At 34.8% G+C, this 18,031-nt stretch overlaps 1 protein-coding gene and 1 long non-coding RNA gene across 3 annotated transcripts in view; one reads left to right on the plus strand and one right to left on the minus strand.

Moving 5' to 3' along the window:
• Nucleotides 1-1,411: 1,411 nt before the first annotated feature.
• Nucleotides 1,412-6,281, plus strand: LOC121408684. The gene is made up of 2 exons (XR_005969073.1): nt 1,412-5,327; nt 5,394-6,281. It is a non-coding gene; the product is annotated as an uncharacterized LOC121408684 (long non-coding RNA).
• Nucleotides 6,282-7,580: 1,299 nt separating this feature from the next.
• The window catches only part of LOC121408685 (sodium- and chloride-dependent GABA transporter ine-like), a 49,670-nt gene continuing 39,219 nt past the window's right edge, over nt 7,581-18,031 (minus strand). For both annotated transcript variants that reach the window (XM_041600233.1, XM_041600232.1), the window contains exons 6-14: nt 15,693-15,827; nt 15,210-15,316; nt 13,120-13,244; nt 12,370-12,482; nt 11,880-12,020; nt 10,000-10,099; nt 9,329-9,429; nt 8,225-8,392; nt 7,581-7,919 (exon numbers count right to left, since the gene is read on the minus strand). In XM_041600233.1, coding sequence (XP_041456167.1) covers nt 7,782-7,919; nt 8,225-8,392; nt 9,329-9,429; nt 10,000-10,099; nt 11,880-12,020; nt 12,370-12,482; nt 13,120-13,244; nt 15,210-15,316; nt 15,693-15,827 — 1,128 coding nt within the window. In that variant the 3' untranslated portion in view covers nt 7,581-7,781. The remainder of the gene's footprint in view (nt 7,920-8,224; nt 8,393-9,328; nt 9,430-9,999; nt 10,100-11,879; nt 12,021-12,369; nt 12,483-13,119; nt 13,245-15,209; nt 15,317-15,692; nt 15,828-18,031) is intronic.

The following is an 18,031-nucleotide window of genomic DNA, read 5'->3' on the forward strand; positions in this document are numbered from 1 at the left end:
ATGGCCACATGGGAATAGAAATTGTCTGGGTGAAAGTTGCGTGCACTGTTTTGAATCAATCAATATCTCTATTCCGTATGGTTAAATAGGATGTTTTTTATTGATTGAGATGTCACTGTAAAAAAAAAGCCCACGAAAGAAAGTTCACAAGAAAGAAGTGTTTAAAATGACTCGAAAGGTTTGAATGATACAATACCATAATAGACTTAACATAACTTTCGTCTGCTAATAATATTGTTGATATCATGAAAATAACACATAGAATTGTCAAGAATGGAAATAATTTTGACCTATCTTCTGAGCTCTGATGTTTTTTCTTTATTATGCAACATTTTTACACCCGACTTATTAGATAGGATAGCAGTGAGATAACTTCGCAACATAAATGACAACAAAATTATTTTCTATCTTCGAGTAAATTTAACTGATTTACATGCTTTTACGACAGACTTGTGAAGGAAGGGTCAGTTTTGTCTAGCCCGCTTTGTTCACTCGAGAAATGTTGCATTCTATCCATACTCGGTCTTTTATTATTAGTTGTATTATTTTTTGTTTGAGGTCTTATTGTGTCCTGGCTAGAATGCAGTTTTAAATATGCCAGATGCGTTCCACTTGTTTACGATTTGCTCTCTCTCTCTCTCTCTCTCATCTCCCATCCTCTCTCTTCAAAATACTTCAGTAAGCAAGAAGTTGTCAAGTGAAAAGAATGCGTGATAATAAGAGCATACAATTCACTTTTGAAATATTTTTTGTACACTATCTTTATCACGAATATTGAAGAAATAAGATGAAGAGTAGTATTCCATAGGGAGTGAAGTGGACAAATTTGTTATTTAGTCTAGGGTTAAACCTATCAGAATACCAACCATAAAAGTTTGATAAAATATACTCATATAATAATGTATATGATATAGTCCATTCTGAAAAGAGACCATGCCACCTTTGTCAATGCTCGTGTTTGACTTGACCATATCGATCTGATTTTCATACAGAAGTCGATCTCATCCAAAACTATTTTTACCAATTTTGTTTAATTAAAAAAGTATTTTCAAAGAGTTACTTTTGTACTATATCTTTATCACGATATTGAACAAATAAGATGAAAAGTAGTCATGGTAGTATTCCATTGACAACATCTCTATCTGTTCAACAAATATAAATTTTAATGTTTACATTACGTTTCCTAGTGCTTGTGAATATCTGTTTTGTTCTAATATTTCATTTTATCATTTTCTCATCTTATATAACCTACCATTGATATTGATCGTATTTTCTTATTCAATTTCCTTCTTTTCTCTTCTCTTTTCTATACTATTTGAAAAAAATTGAACTTCCCAAAGTCAACCTCTTGTCTCAATTCTTTCTTTCTATGATACCTGCGTTATCTCTATCTCTCCATCTCTTTGTTCATTCCTTCATTCTTTGTCATCTTTCTAATCCTCCCATAATTCATTCAAGGGGTGCATCTCTCTTCAATTGTATAACTTGCTTCATGAGTAACATTAAACTCTTTACATGAAACCTTCCATCCGAACACATCACACATCTGAAAAAAAACCCCAAACAACCAGAGAGGTGACGTTGAACTGTCTATTTTTAATGGAAAACAATAATAGTACAAAATGGGTAGAAACCTACATTTCAAAAAAAAAATCCTGAAATTATATCTACATGTATGGTGACTCATCCATTGGTGAACTTTGAGTGCCCAAATTCTTGAGCTGATACCTAAATATTAACAATAAGAGTGGTTGATCACATTTGACTGACACCAAACAATTGATAAGGAATGATTCTGAAGCCAAGTTTACCTTTGGCTGTAGAAATGTGTTTTCAAAATTCACTGCACATGATTAAAAACCATATGAAAACATATAAAGGAAAATATACATGTAGTTTTAGAAGGTGTGGTCTTATTCAAATTCCCTGCCGTCTTTTACTGTTACGATTCTTTTGTGACATCTTTTCCATTTGGGATTTTTTCTTTACAGTCACCACCACTACGCCACAAGATCACAGAAATAATGCTCATCATTACATGGTGTCTTGAAAATATAGTTATATGATATATAGAAATAAACACAACAACCATCAAGTGAGGTTATTGCATGCATAATGGTATGATTACTAAATCATATTTCAGGTCATATTTCAGGATTTATCAAAATCCATAAATAGCATGATTTGTAACTTTCTTTTCAAGTAATAATATTATATTAATGATCAAAACATTACTACAGATTCAATATGACTTCTTTACATATAACAATATAAAAATAGGATGGCCTATGCACTAAAATACATAGTCAACCATTATTTTTCTTGCACTTTTAACACTAAGTTTCTTTAATTTCATTTTGACAAACAATGTCAAGCCTGCAAATGAGTGCTAAGACAAGGGGATTAAATTATGTTTACAAAAGTTGATTTGCACAAACCCAAAACTAGTTTGGCATCTCTATAGGTGTGATGACCCAGAGTTTGAGCAATCCATATTCACTGACAACTGTTATAAGCTACTGAAATCCTTGCATCTGATTAGCTCAGAGCAAAGGTGTCTGTGCAAACCACCCACAAGATGCTCTATGAAAAACTTACCAGGGTCCTGTAACACAAAGCCTAGCGATGAATAGCAAATATGAGAGAACACTTCTGATTGGTCCTGGTCAGTATTTTACGCCAAATGTAGGTGTAATATTGATCTCGATTGGTCAGTTTATTTAGCGATTGATCGCTAATCTTTGGGTTACAGAGCCCTGATCACTTGAAGAGTTCCATTTTGTCAAAACCAACTCGATGAGTTGAGCCCTTTTGGCATTACAAGCAAATATTGTTATCAACAAAATCATGCTTGGAGAAGCTTTCAAACCATCTTTTCCCAAGCCGATTGCAATGGCACAAAAATTGTCATCAAATATGAAAAACAATACAATAAACACTTTCATCACTATCTCAATATGCTTTGGAAAGCCTCTGAAATTGTTTGTATAGCTTTCAAATCATGCAAGTATGTCTTTTGATGGTTCCAAAACTTTGAAATACGAAAAATATTTGATACTTTGAAGCTGCCTTTAATTTCTCACTGATGTGGATTTTACTCTTAATGCTCTATTTAGTTCTTTATGACAGTGTGTTAACTTTGATATGTACTATGTCATAAACATGTTTTATTGCATAGGCTTTGCCTCATATTTTGTTAAATACATGTAGGAGAAGCATGATGAAAAACATCCACAGCACAAATTTTTCTGAAACTGCTTCAACACGGGCCAATTCAGAACCACATGAATTCATTATCAGCCCCATTAAAGTCAAGATGATGGCTATATGCATAGTATGTCAGATGGGCTCACACCACTATAGCTACATGTAAATGTACATCCCAGAACAAAATGCAATGTAATTTGAAATCATTGAAACATGATTTGTACTGTAAATCTTCATCACATATTATTTTGTTAGACGATGTGCGAAAGACAAACTAATCATGGTGTAACTTTCCATACACAAGACATATTCGAATCAATCGCAGCTCTTAGTAACTACTTATTGGTAAGGTGATAAGGACATAGTAAATAAGCACTTAAGGATTATTATCATTTTCTTGATCACATGTGATCAGCCTTACCAGCATACAATGCATGCACAAACTCAACACAAAGTTGTTGAGCAGACAACACCATACAATAGTATTGATTTCCCTGATTGTAATCCCAAATAACTTTACAGAAAGATTAACCTGAGAACTCCGGTCTCTGTATGCCTGATACAGGCAAATATACAAATCATTCATTATATTATAAGACAAAGAAAAAGAGACTTAAAGCCAACCACACACTACACAATCTGACAGCAACCCAAAATTTTAGAAAAAAATATGTAGCATTGTAATTAAAACATTCAAATATGGAAAACTACGTTGGTCAAAGTACTATATCATAGCATGGATGTTTTAAAGTTTTTAGTTAGACTAAAGGCAGCTGCGAGCGTGCTTGCACAGATCCATTACTGGCATGAAAATTAATTTCTGAAGTGGAAAGATGTCGTGTAAGTTATGTGGTAGGGTTAGATTGAAGCCGATTTTACTAAAAAATATATTTGAAAATATTTGCATAACAATCTTTTGATTTCATTACACTTAACATGAGAGAATTCTATTGTCATTTGCTAAGTCGGGGGGGGGGGGGGGGGTTAAACGTGAATAACAATCACTCATAAATTCCTGGTTGGAAGCAGAATAGCACAGCACAGCTAGGACCGAGAGGTATGCTACTTCTACTACTGCATGCTGCTACTACTGTTGCTACTACTTCTGCTACTACCACTGTGCAAAAAAAAAAATAAGATTGTGCTAAATAACTTTCACACATATTCAGCTACTTTCCCATGATTTAAAAATTTTAACTATCAATGAAACAGCTCTAAGGTCTCGTATCTGATCATGTAGTGTGTGTGCAGTGTACTCTGATCACATTTTACCCTGTTATCATTACATCAACAATCAAACTTTTGCTCTGATTACATCAACAGGAAAATATACAAACCTTGAACACTTGTAGAAAAAAAATCGATTGCATTTACAAATTCACTTCACAGTCAACTTTTGTACTGAATTAGAGTGCATATTACATCCTAACAAGAAAAAAAATATACACATGAAAGACTACACAGAAAAAGTCTAACACTACATATGGCCATCATTGACTATGTAGTAACAACCCATGGTTGGCCGGGTGCTAAAACAAATTCAGTTGGCTTTCTAAGCTGAATATTCTTAAAACTATCTCATCATGCAAAAACTAATTACACTCTGCCTTGTTAGGCATATAAGATAATACATCAAAGATGTATTGGGGTACCGTATACCACAAAGGTTAACAATTAATCATACACTTGATTGTACATTGTAGTCAATGCAATCAATCATAGATATATGATCTATGATCATTGCTATGCTTTTTGTTACGGACCCCAGATGCACTTTATACATAGCGAATGTTTTCTTGCTCACCGGCACGTTCAGTGTACATTTCCACACCCTGGGGACCATTCTATGCTCCTACTGCATTTCTCAAATGCTCAAAATGTTGATAAAACCACATGTAGTTCAAACATTAACAATCGACCTTGGGCCCATTCACAAAAGGGTAGAGAGTGGCAAATGAAAATCATTGCCTTGCCGACTAAAATGTGACAATTGAATTCTGAGAACCATCCAAACATTATGGTACTCTGCTATCACAAACATTGGTATCATTATCAACCAAAACTTACTGTACATAGTTCTAATGAATTAAAGAAACTCTTTAAGTGTTGTCTTTCCCAAGGTATATTAAAAAAATAAAATTAAAAAAAATTAAAATAAAAAAAAATTAAGTGTTTTCTTTCCCAAGGTATATTAATTATTTTCCACAAATTCATTTCTTTTCATCAGGTGTTCCTTAAGTTAACTTCTACTGGTAGTTTCGAATCCATAAAAAGGTAAATGCATGGTTTTATAACTCTTATTTGAATTTCATACATGATTTCTGTATTGTACTGGCAGACTTATAAAAAAATACAATAATGTCCTTCTCTATAAAAAATAGCTATGGAAATAAGATCAGGGAAAATTTCACAATGAAAGATCTTCAGACTCTCAGACGTCATATGACGACACAAGAATACAATTCACACTTTTTTCATTTCCATCACATAATTACGTTCGCATTTTGAGGATGAAAGACATATTTCTGAACGATATGAATATTACTTCTCTCTGCTGTGAAGGCGTAAGATAAAAACATGAGCTTTATTTTAATGATAAAATACTTTAAAAATTTTGACAAGAGCACATCCATGTTGCTTTGGATCCCTCCAGCACAGACCAGCACAAGCATTGTCAGAAAAGAAATTATATAACTTTTGGAGATGTCTATTACAAAAGTGTCTATTCTGTCATATTGGAATGACAGTTTAACAACCATTAGCCTCACAAAGGCAGTTTGATTATTAAACATTATCGGACCATCTTCAAGAGCAACCTGAAAACATACCTGTAAAAGAGTGCTTTATGACAGACATCGACTTATTGTTCAAACATGTATTATATGTAATATGTACGTAGTTTGGTTTAGGTGTTGTTCTGCTCTGAAGTGCCTTGAGAATCTAATCAAGATGGAAAGTGTGCGATACAAGTCTTACATGTAGTGTATTATCATTATTATTATTTATTCATGTTACAGGTATAATGATGAAAAGATATGCACCCTCGATAAGTATTATCATATTGTCGCAGTATTTCAATTTGTTGAAAAAGATACGGAGTTGTTGCATATAAATCATTTCCCGATTAACAAATCAATGAATGAAATTATCATTTTTTCTTCAATTACCTCTTATAAATGGCTTGCAAGTGATAAAATCTTAAAGTATTGTTTATTGTTATATAAAAAACTTAATATTTTTTCACATTTCTATTTTAATCTTCTATTCTATACATTGCACATCACTAAAAAATTTTAGTCTTTAAACAACTATTTTATATCACCGTAACCAAACATGTATGCTCATTTTAGTTACATTTATTTAGAGAACCAAGGTTATGTGATCATTAGTTATCATCAACTACGTATTGCAAAACTTGATATACCATCTCCCATTTTGTCAACAAAACTCAAATACCATGCTTTTAGAAAATCTCAATTTTGACAAACATTACAAGATGTGACAAGATTACGAGACAGATGTGATATTATTAATGATCATCCATTGTGGATTCAATGACAAGATACTCAAATGTCATCTTCATATGTGGTACCCACAATGGGACAGTGCATAAATCTTCTAGATGTTATGAATAATGGCGCTGCTGGCTTACCATAACCCTTTGCGCACTGATGTTGCACATTCGTACAATCAAAATCAACAATAGTAATAATTAGTTTCCTCCCCTACCTTCAATAATTAGTTTTCTCCCCTACCTTCAAATTAGAGAGGCTAATTAAAGGTGATACTTCTTGGACAGCATCTATATAGTAATCATAAGTATCAATGGTGCAATACGGAAATCTTGAATTAAAGAAAATAACATAAAACATGAACATTGTAACAAATATCCCCCAAATTAATTCAGTGTGCAAAGAGAGGAGACTGAATTCATTCAGTACCATGCTTTATACAATGTGACCCTGAGTGGGAGGCCCATATTCTGAACTCAGATTTAACTTAAACTATAGCCTAAATCTGTGATTTGAAACTATGGTTTGCCAAAATAAACCACAAGCCTATAAGAGTAGATGGTCTATTTTACACTTGGTTCTATGATTACATTAGTTGCAGCAAAAAATTATTTCCAGAGAAAGTCTTTTAAATCAAAGTTGATTAAAAGTTGAGTAAAATTATCATTGTATAATCATGAAATCTTAGCCTAAAAATTGATAATTCTGATGATCACTAACATGCAAAAGCATATGTGGGACAATGTATTAATATTGCATAATAAAATACCTAACATTTGATGGAATTCTGTGCTTATTTTGCTCATTTCTCAACAATTACACATTTTCTTCAAGAGCTATTTGGCACATCTTTTTCATTTATACATACAATCACTTTGGTTGTAATTTCATTGGATTCTGTTTGAACTCATTTTGAGATCGTTACCACAACTGGTATTCATCTTTCAAGACAGTGTGAACACCTTTGGCTACCCATAACATTACTACAGACTTAGAATATGGTTTAAGTGAAACTATAGACTGGAATACAGGCCAGACAATGTAAAAGCACTTTCCCTATATCTAGGCAACGTTACCATTACCAACAACCATGTCATACGATGGGGGTTTGGAGGTCATCTCAATGTCATAGTCGAATCCTTCGCATTCTTTGATGTGAGTTTCATCATCAAAGTCAGCCTTGAGGCTATTCAGCAGGCGCTGTTGAAAAAAGAAATGAAAGGAAATCAAAGAAAAACTGGGTGTAAATGATGCAAAAAGCTACCAATGTTAACATTTACTATCCTTGAGAAGATATCGAGAAACTGAGGAGAACTTTCTGCATTAAACACAGTGAGCCTAGAAAGAGATATGTGTTTTCAAGTAATGAAGAAATAATACAAATTCATACTTTTGAGTAACAATGACATATTTTCATTTAATAGCTTATTTAGAAACAGCGAGGATGAATAGATCAAGTGAAAACAGCTTTTATTGGGACTGCATAACATGCAGTGCACACTTACGTCTTTCATAGATCCCTTGGAAGTAGCCAATGTATGTATGGCTCCAACGGGCATACACATGATGGACAAGAGAGCCACACACCAGCCGAGGCCTTGGCACCAGGCGGGGTAGATGTATTTACCATACGTCACAGGTTCATAGTCCACAATTGTGAAGATTAGAATGGCCTGGATACAAAGCATATACAGAGTGGTCAAAATGGTTGCATTGTTCTTTTCATAATGGCTGTCACTAGAACGGAGAGCTCTGTCACGATTGTTGATGCCAATAATACCATAACCATCTGAAAATCATACTCCATATTGAATCATCAAAATCGAATTCATCGTCAGTTTGTTACCGTTCAGCATCGTTTAAAATTCTAACAAGGACTAAACCAATCACCACTATCAAAACTAACAGTATCTCAATTCTTAACCACCAACAGACAACACAACAATCATCAGTATGGCCATCATGAACACAGATGTTAACATCCTCATCATCACCGCTGTCGTATCCACTATATAACAACAACAAATTCCATGGTGTTAAACACCAACATCACTACCTTCATCGTCACTGCCATCATCATCACCATCACCATCATCATCACCATCACCATCACCATCACCATCATCATCATCATCATCATCATCATCATCATCATCACCATCACCATCATCATCATCACCATCACCATCATCATCATCATCATCATCATCACTTTACCTCATCATCACTAAAATCACTACCACTACCATGACCACCACAACCACCACCATCATGATAATCCTTTCCCCTCAATCAGAATATCGTCCTCATCAATAGCGTAAAATAAGCAAACACTTCGCAGACGCTTTCCGCAACCTTCAGAATCTGTTGAAAACGCCCGTCAAATCACAATGGACAGATTAGAGGTCATTGTCGAGAGTTGGTGGACTGGGACAGCACGTCGTCTTAAAATTTGGACAAGACAAAATTGGAACTATGTTGTTTTGATAAATCAAATTTTGACAAAGGCTGCTTTGTGATGAAGAGCTTTTGAAAAGAGATTTCTCTGCGTTAAAGACAGCGCCTGCAAAGTGATTGCTAAAATGTCACAATATAGAATGATAACTTACAAGAATAAGAACTGGCGAGATGACCAACCAACAGGCTCTGAAGTATATGTTTGGATAAGATCCTGTCATGGCCTCAATATTCTTTGCCAGCCGATTCCCACCTAGAGAAAATAACACAGACAAGCAGTTTTCTTATTTCTCTTTAATTCATCTTTCAACTGGATTCCTACAAGCACGTTGTAGGCAATCATCTTAAGTACTGCATTATCATAATGGTGGTAAGACAGTGTTAAATTCACTTTGAGATCAGTTCTGAGCTTCACAATGTACTTGCACTTTTTGCAAAATGACATCTCTGAAATATATTCCTTGAAAAATACAGGACAGGCATATATGACATACCTCAGTCACATTTTCTCTACGGCCACCGTACGGTGAGTCCAATACAGTCATTTTTATCTAATTTTATTCAAATAAACCCATATGTCACTAGTACAAAAGAATGTTCAAACTGCTGTTTTTGAATGGCCGTACAGCAGGCCGCAAGGGAAATGTGACAGAGGTATCACTTCCTTTGCGAGATTGAATTAAAAAGTATTGTATATCAATTATCCTTAATTGATTATCGACTAGATTTTTAACCTTTTTTTTTTAAGGTTTCAATTTCAAATAATTTTTAATGTGCAAATTAAACACCATTATCTATATGATATGTAGAAGAGATTAATTACCATAAACCCAGCATACAGCTATAGCCTCAGCTATGGCAACAAAGAAGAGAGAGATAACAGCAGTATACCAATCCATGATCTGGAAGAAGTACATTCCTCCCTGTATGAAAATAAGAATAAAAAAGGACATGTATTTAGGTCCACGGTATGAATCATACTTATCTGATGATGATAATGATGATGATTATGATGATAAAAAGATGTTATAACTATACTGATAGAGATGAAAAAGTTAGTGATGACGACAATGGTGACAATTATCTCGATGATGTTGGCATTGGGGACTATGATGCAGACGATGATGGTGATATTGGTGGTAATGATGAGGATGTTGATGATAATGGTGATGATTATGATAATGATAATTTAATAATAGTGATAAGGATGGAAATGATGAGACTGGAACTTATGACATGTACATGGCAATGGTAGTTTGTCATCAGAATCTTATTGAACATCAATACTTTAGAAATCATATATGACTCTATACATAAGATCTACATATAAAATATAGATTTGACATATGATTTACATAAGCATCTGCATATTAAATCTTTATTCAAGATACGATTGGTATAATGATCTGTTATGGTTCTGTACAAGGATCTACATATAAAATATGTTTCCAGATACGACCTATATCAAGATCTGCAAATAAATCTCTATTCAAAATATAATCTATATAATGATTTTACGAGGTTCGACATAAAAGTCTGTAAATAAAACAAGTGGAATGCCTCTGGCCGTCTCACCTGCATCACGCGGTTCAATATAGCAGCAGTGCTGACTTTGAATACTACTCTAACTCGCACAAGATGTTCAGTGATATATGGTTACTCTTATGTCCACTTTTTATGAACTAGACCAATAAACTTACAGAGATATGATGGTTATTCACCAAAAAACCCCAACATGGCCAAAGTTCATTGACCTTACATGACCTTTGACCATGATCATGTGACCTGAAACTCAAACAGGATATTCAGTGATACTTGATTACTCTTATGTACAAGTTTCATGAATCAGATCCATAAACTTTCAAAGTTATGATGGTAATTCAACAGATACACCCAATTCGGCCAAAGTTCATTGACCTTTGACCTTGGTCATGTGACCTGAAATGTGCACAGGATGTTCAGTGATACTTGATTACTCTAATGTCCAAGTTTAATGAACTAGCCCAATAAACTTCCAAAGTTATGATGGTAATTCAACAGATACCCCCGATTCGGCCAAAGTTCATTGACCCTAATGACCTTTGACCTTAATCATGAGACCTGAAACTTGCACAAAATTTTCAGTGATGCTTGATTACTATTATGTCCAAGTTTCATGAATCAGATCCATAAATTTTCAAAGTTATGATGGGAATTCAACAGATATCTCCAATTCGGCCAAAGTTCATTGACCCTAAATGACCTTTGACCTTGGTCATGTGACGTGAAACTCATGCAGGATGTTCAGTGATACTTGATTAACCTTATGTCCAAGTTTCATGAACTAGGTCCATATATTTTCTAAGTTATGATGACATTTCAAAAACTTAACCACAGGTTAAGATTTCGATGTTGATTCCTCCAACATGGTCTAAGTTCATTGACCCTAAATGACCTTTGACCTTGGTCATGTGACATGAAACTCTAATAGGATGTTCAGTAATACTTGATTAACCTTATGGCCAAGTTTCATGAACTAGGTCCATATACTTTCTAAGTTATGATGTCATTTCAAAAACTTAACCTCAGGTTAAGATTTGATGTTGACGCCGCCGCCGCCGCCGCCGTCGCCGCCGTCGCCGCCGCCGCCGCCGTCGCCGTCGGAAAAGCGGCGCCTATAGTCTCACTTTGCTTCGCAGGTGAGACAAAAAGTATCATACTCACCCTGGTGATGTTAGGAAGACCAAGGAGAAAGGAGATAACACATATATAGAGGACCAGGATCTCTTTTCGATTGAAGTAGAACTGACGCAGTTTAGGAAAACCTTCACTGAAGGTAGCAACAACCACTTCAACCATGGCAAACTGGGTAAAATAAAACACACAAGATTAGGTTTCATGAGGGTTTTCATTGACAGTAGATAAATTGCTCTATCTTTAGGATACATTTATGTTTTTTGTTGTTTTGTTATCAACTTTAAAATAAATAGCGTATCACAAGTGACTGATGACCACCACTGCTGCTGCTTCTACTATTACTGCTACAACTTCTACTACTATGTCTGCTTCTACTTCTACTACCCACTCCCGTTTCTACTACTTCTCCCCTCCTCCTACTGCTGCTTCTTCTACTACTCTAGTACTACTGTATTACTACTACTGCTACTAATTTTGAAATAAAACTAGATCTAGTTCTAATGTTGATCCCATTTACCTGGCTATCTATTCCGAGACAGACTAACATGAGGAAAAAGAGTACAGCCCACAACTGAGGTGCAGGCATGGTGTTGAATACAACTGGGTAGGTGACAAATACTAGACCGGGACCTGCAAACAAACAGAAAGCATTGCCAAATAATGTGGTTATTTATTAATTCATATGTATCATTCATGTGTAGTAAATTCTATGATTCAGCTTCTGGCTTCTAATTTATTTGAAAATAAAAACCATTATCACCATCATATATGAATGCTGATAATTATTAACAAAGAGCATATTTTAACAGATGAAAATATGTTTTCTATAGCCCCAAATGAAATGGGCCTTTAGCCTAAGGTGAGACAAAAATGGGAAAAAGGCATCCCTACATTGTGAATTCTAAATTGTGATACACATTTTTTCTAAGAAGTGATCAATGAAAATTAATAATTGCGTATCAGATATTGGAGAGTGAGCACATTTGTTTTTCCTTGTCAAAATATCTGAAAACCAATAAACTTTCTTTGCAACCCTCCTCTTTTAATGAAAACCTGACCACTATACTGATAAATATTCAATTTCTAATCTTATTTCATTTTATTTGTCATAGTGATCAGAAACTTTTGACTTGCGTGCTGGTTAATGGAAAATTTGCCATCTTCAACCAATCACAGGTACACCTTAAAATCTGTTGTGAATAAAGGATTAATATGAAGATTAAAAGATAAAAGAATTTTCAGAAGAATGTGCTAGAATTCGACCCACCTGATACCACCACATCATCAATGTTAGCTCCTTGAATCTTGGAAATATAACCCAAAGCACAGAAGATCACACAAGAAGCAAATATACTGGTAAAACTGTTGATCCCACATATAGTAAGAGTATCTCTGGGGAAAAAAGAAGCAAAACATGCAGGCATTTAATAAAACCATGTATCCTACATCTCCATTTTTTTTCCAAGCAACTTACATTCATTCATATAATGCATTCAAATCATATCTCTGAACAAAATGCTTATTTCTTTAAAAAAGTTAACACCAATTCCACTAGTATGTCTACATTTATTTCTATCTTGTTTTCAGAAAAACTTGATTACAATAAAAATTAAATCCATGTGAACCTTAACATACACCAGCATCGCCAAATTCATCACCATAATGAATCTTGCCTTAGTAAAGTGATTAAGAGATGATGTATGCATTAGTCACCATGCTTTCTTTGACCTCAAATGGACAGTGTATGGGCCTCTCTGGTGTAGATTCTATCACAATGCTGCCACCATTAGAATAGTCAGGCCACAATCATAATACTTATCATCTTTAATGGTGATGGCATGGGTTCATATCCCACTGCTGCCACCATTAAATGGTCAGGCACAATTCACCAAATGAACACCCTTCATGTCTATGGCATGGTTTCATATGTTACTACCATTGAATAGTCACACATCAATCATCATACTAATCTACCTTCATGGTGATGGCATGAGTTCATATCCCACTGCTGCCACCATTAAATGGTCAGGCACCATTCACCAAATGAACGCCCTTCACGTCTATGGCATGGTTTCATATGTTACTACCATTAAATCGTCACACACCAATCATGATACTTGTAGCAGTTATAAATTTTATTTGAAAATTTAAAGCACTGCCAAGATTTGAGGAAAAAGATTAAAAATTCTACTATTCATGAATGTCTTTGCAATAAAAAAAACAAGATAAATACAGTAACTGTAATTGTAGTGGTTGGAACAGAAAGAAATTATCAATGAGGGTTAATCCTTTTTCATGCTAATTACATGTATTGCCTATATCCTAGGCAAGAAATATAGGATTTGACTTTGGCTTTTAATACTTACAGCACATTTTGGCCCCAAAATACAACCGACTCTGGCTGTAATTACAGCGTATTATAGCCGACTCAAATTTGACTAAACTAACAGCGCATTTTGGCTGAAATTACAGCCCACTTTAGCCAAAAAAATTTTGGAAGGATATTTGGGAGTGTTGCATCAAAAAATTTGTCCACAACTTTCCTTGATTTTGTTTGACAAAGAAGCACAGTGTCTGGTCTGTTACAGGTGTCAAATAATTAGACTCCTGTTGCATAAAAATCAGAACGAAACACCCCTCGGGGTCAATGGTAGAGGGCTGGCGGAAGATGCTGCCTTTCCTTATTCAAGTATAAATGGGAGCCCAGGACTGGAGGACTGGTCATTGTCGTGAAATTTCCATAAAATAGTCCACACATTTGTACATTTAAACCCCACTTTTCTCAATCTCACTCAATTTACTTAATACTTCAAATTGCTGTTAAATCATATGAACATGAAAACACAGGCAAATTATTTCAGGAACGTCCAACATGTAAGGGGTTGAAGGTATATACCTAGAGATTTGTCCTTTAAGCACGGCTCATACTAGAAGATCCATTGCGATCCAATTTTCAATTAAATTGTATTAGACATTTGATATGAACAATCCAACCTATAAATTCTTAACAACCAAATTCTGAACAATAACATGAATACTAACATCAAAATTCTATCCCCCCTTCAGGGATAAAAGCAAATCCAATTCCAAATCATAATGATGTCATCATCGGCTGCGACTTGAATACTGCATTGGACTATACTCTGACCGTAAGGCTTGAAGTAAAGTAGAATTAGAATTTTAGAATTTTTACCGAACTTCTAATAAAATGATTTTACTTCTTGGGACTCTTTATATTTCATGTGATTTGTTCAAAGTCGCGCTGCAATGGATGGTGTAGTATGTGCTAGGCTTCAGTCAATGGCATAAAACAGGTCTATATTCTACAACAGAGGAGGGTTATAATGAATGCCATACCTCACTATGGACCGATTCTTGAATTCGTTGTAACTAGACAGTGCTATCATAGAACCAAAGGCAATCCCAATGGAGTTGAAATTCTGAGCAGCTGCAGCTTCCCATACCTATGAAGTAGAAAAATGATATATAATATAAATGATTGCTATCAAAATAATTATACCACATCCTACCCCTTCAGTAATGATTCAAAGGTTGAAAAAATCTTCATTCTAATACTATGTGGATGTCACAACTTCATTCAATAAAAATATTGTATAATATATTTAATATCTGTGCAAAAGGCAATTTTTCTAGCAAATCAAAGTCATCAATTACACGCCAACTTTATAAAATGTACATTAAAGTAGAACATAGCTTTATAACAAAATACTTTAAAACTGAGTTCATATTATCTGTACACAGTTTAAAGTGTAAATTAATTTATGTACTGCAGAAAGTATGCAAGCGTTATGTTTTTAAATGAAACGAAGGCTGGCTTACCGAAGCTTGTTTGAGGAGTTCCCAGCGAGGTTTAAAGAGGTAACTCATACCATCGCCAGCCCCATCTAACAGGGCACCGTTTATTAACAGAACAATCAAAACCAAATAGGGAAAGGTTGCTGTGAAATACACAACCTGTGGAGGAAAAAGAAATGAATGGCATAAATACTCAAGGGGCTTATATGTGACAACAAATTAGAACATATCATACGAGAAAAGAAAATTATCAAGGATGTAAAAGGAAACAAAATGTAGTTGAATAATTTCAAAATGATCTTAGATAGAAAACACAGGGATAAATACAAGGTATGGAAGGAGAAGCACAAACAAACTTGAAAAAAAGAGGATGGAACCTGAAGCCAGATTTTATAAGAATGAGTGAAGCATAAGAAGAGCATCAACATACCATAATGCCAGTCAAACTTAGAAGTAAAACATTTTCTAAAAATAGGTTTCTCTTGTCTTCTTTCTGACAACAAATCTAAATCAGATATATTTGTCTATGTCAAAAATTTTCAAAATTTCCAAAAGGATAAGATTTTTCAGTTTGAAATTTCCACTGATATTGACAGTTCCACTACAATATAAGTAGAAAGAAAAGAACTTTGTTCAAATATGCTTGATTTTATATCAATACAATAAGCAAATGACTTTCAATATTGTACATTATGCATTAATAACAAAAAAGGTTTAACCCTATCTAGGCCGGGGGGGGGGGGGGGGGCCTCGGAGGCCCCCCCTCAACAAATCGCGCAATATTTTCGCCGCGCGAAATTTTTTGACCGCGCCACTCGCTGACTTTTTACTTTCAAGTCTTGTGCAACTTTTGAGACCAACTTTGCGTCCTCCGGGTACGTGGTTCCGAAATTACGCAACATTATGTAAGTGCATGTCAGACCGAAAATTGCTCAAAAACGTGATTTCGTGTACAAAGTCAATGCAAATTGTGTTTTCAACCAAAATTCATAAATGTATGATTATTTTTAGTTTTGCTGCTCTAAATGTATTTATTTTATGCTTTTTATGATCACAGAAGAGTACCCAACAAATTTCATTGAAAAAACAATGAAAAACAAAAGGTCAAAAAACAAAGAAATACATAAGAAATTGCAAAAACAATAAAATACATAAGAAAATGATTTGATATCGCAATTTTTTTCATGTACACTTGCTAAGAACACCACAAAGAGTTTCTATACCAAAAATTAGTACATTTGGAGCTTTATTTAGGGAGTTAGAGGAAAAAGTATGATTTCGCATACTAATTACGCATAAATTAGCATAATCACTTAATAGCGACTCGCACGAAAAAATTACTATACAATCTTGGAGATTATGTCCCAGGCAACCAGCATGCCAATTTTCGGCGCGATCGCGCGGTCGACGGCCGAGATCTTAGGGGGGGGCCTGGGAGGCCCCCCCCCGGCCATATGAACTCCCAAAATACCCCGGCCTAGATAGGGTTAAATCATATTTAGTTTTAGAAATAGTACTATAAACAAATAGCACTCGGTGAAAGTTGGTGATGCCATTCCATTTGAAGAGAGCGAAAATTTGCAAAGCATGTCAACTTTTATAAACAGAACTATGGCAAAAAAAAAAAAAATCGATAAAGGTTTGACTGGTTGTTCAAAAAAATTAGTAAAAAGCTCAATAAATAACATGTTATTGCTTAATTTGCAAGGTTTACTGGCCTCATGCAAACCACTTAAAAACATGATGCATCAATACCGAGTGTCATCAAAATGTATACAATGATGTCTTTCATATTAATTATACGGTTACACTTCGTAATTCCGAAGGTTCTTTATTCCGAAGGTTCGTAATTCCGAAACACGTAAATTGCCTATACCTCGATGTTCGTTAATCCGAAAACGAAAAAGGGTTCGTTAATCCGAGTATTTGTGGCGTTATTCCGACGGTTCGTTATTCCGAAGGTTCGATAATCCGAAAACGAAATAAGGTTCGTTTTTCCGAAGGTTCGATAATCCGAAAACGAAATCAGGTTCGTTGTTCCGAAGGTTCGTTAATCCGAAAACGAAATAAGGTTCGTTGTTCCGAAAACGAAATAAGGTTCGTTAATCCGAAAACAAAATAAGGTTCGTTAATCCGAAAAATGAAAACCGGGAAAGCAGAGGCAGAGGCAAGGGGGAGGGGGCAGGGGACACTGTTGCCGTTCAATTGTTATGAGGATGGGAAGGCAAGGGCGGCCGAACGAATTTTCGTTTGGGGGGTAAAGCCAAAAAATGAAACTCATACGTCAAAATGGACACTTTGGTGATATTTTCACCTTAAGATTATCATCTGCTTGAAGTCATTGTGTGTTTGATAGTGATTAA

Source organism: Lytechinus variegatus, chromosome 2 (assembly GCF_018143015.1).
Source record: "Lytechinus variegatus isolate NC3 chromosome 2, Lvar_3.0, whole genome shotgun sequence".
NCBI classification, from domain to species: Eukaryota; Metazoa; Echinodermata; class Echinoidea; order Temnopleuroida; family Toxopneustidae; genus Lytechinus; species Lytechinus variegatus.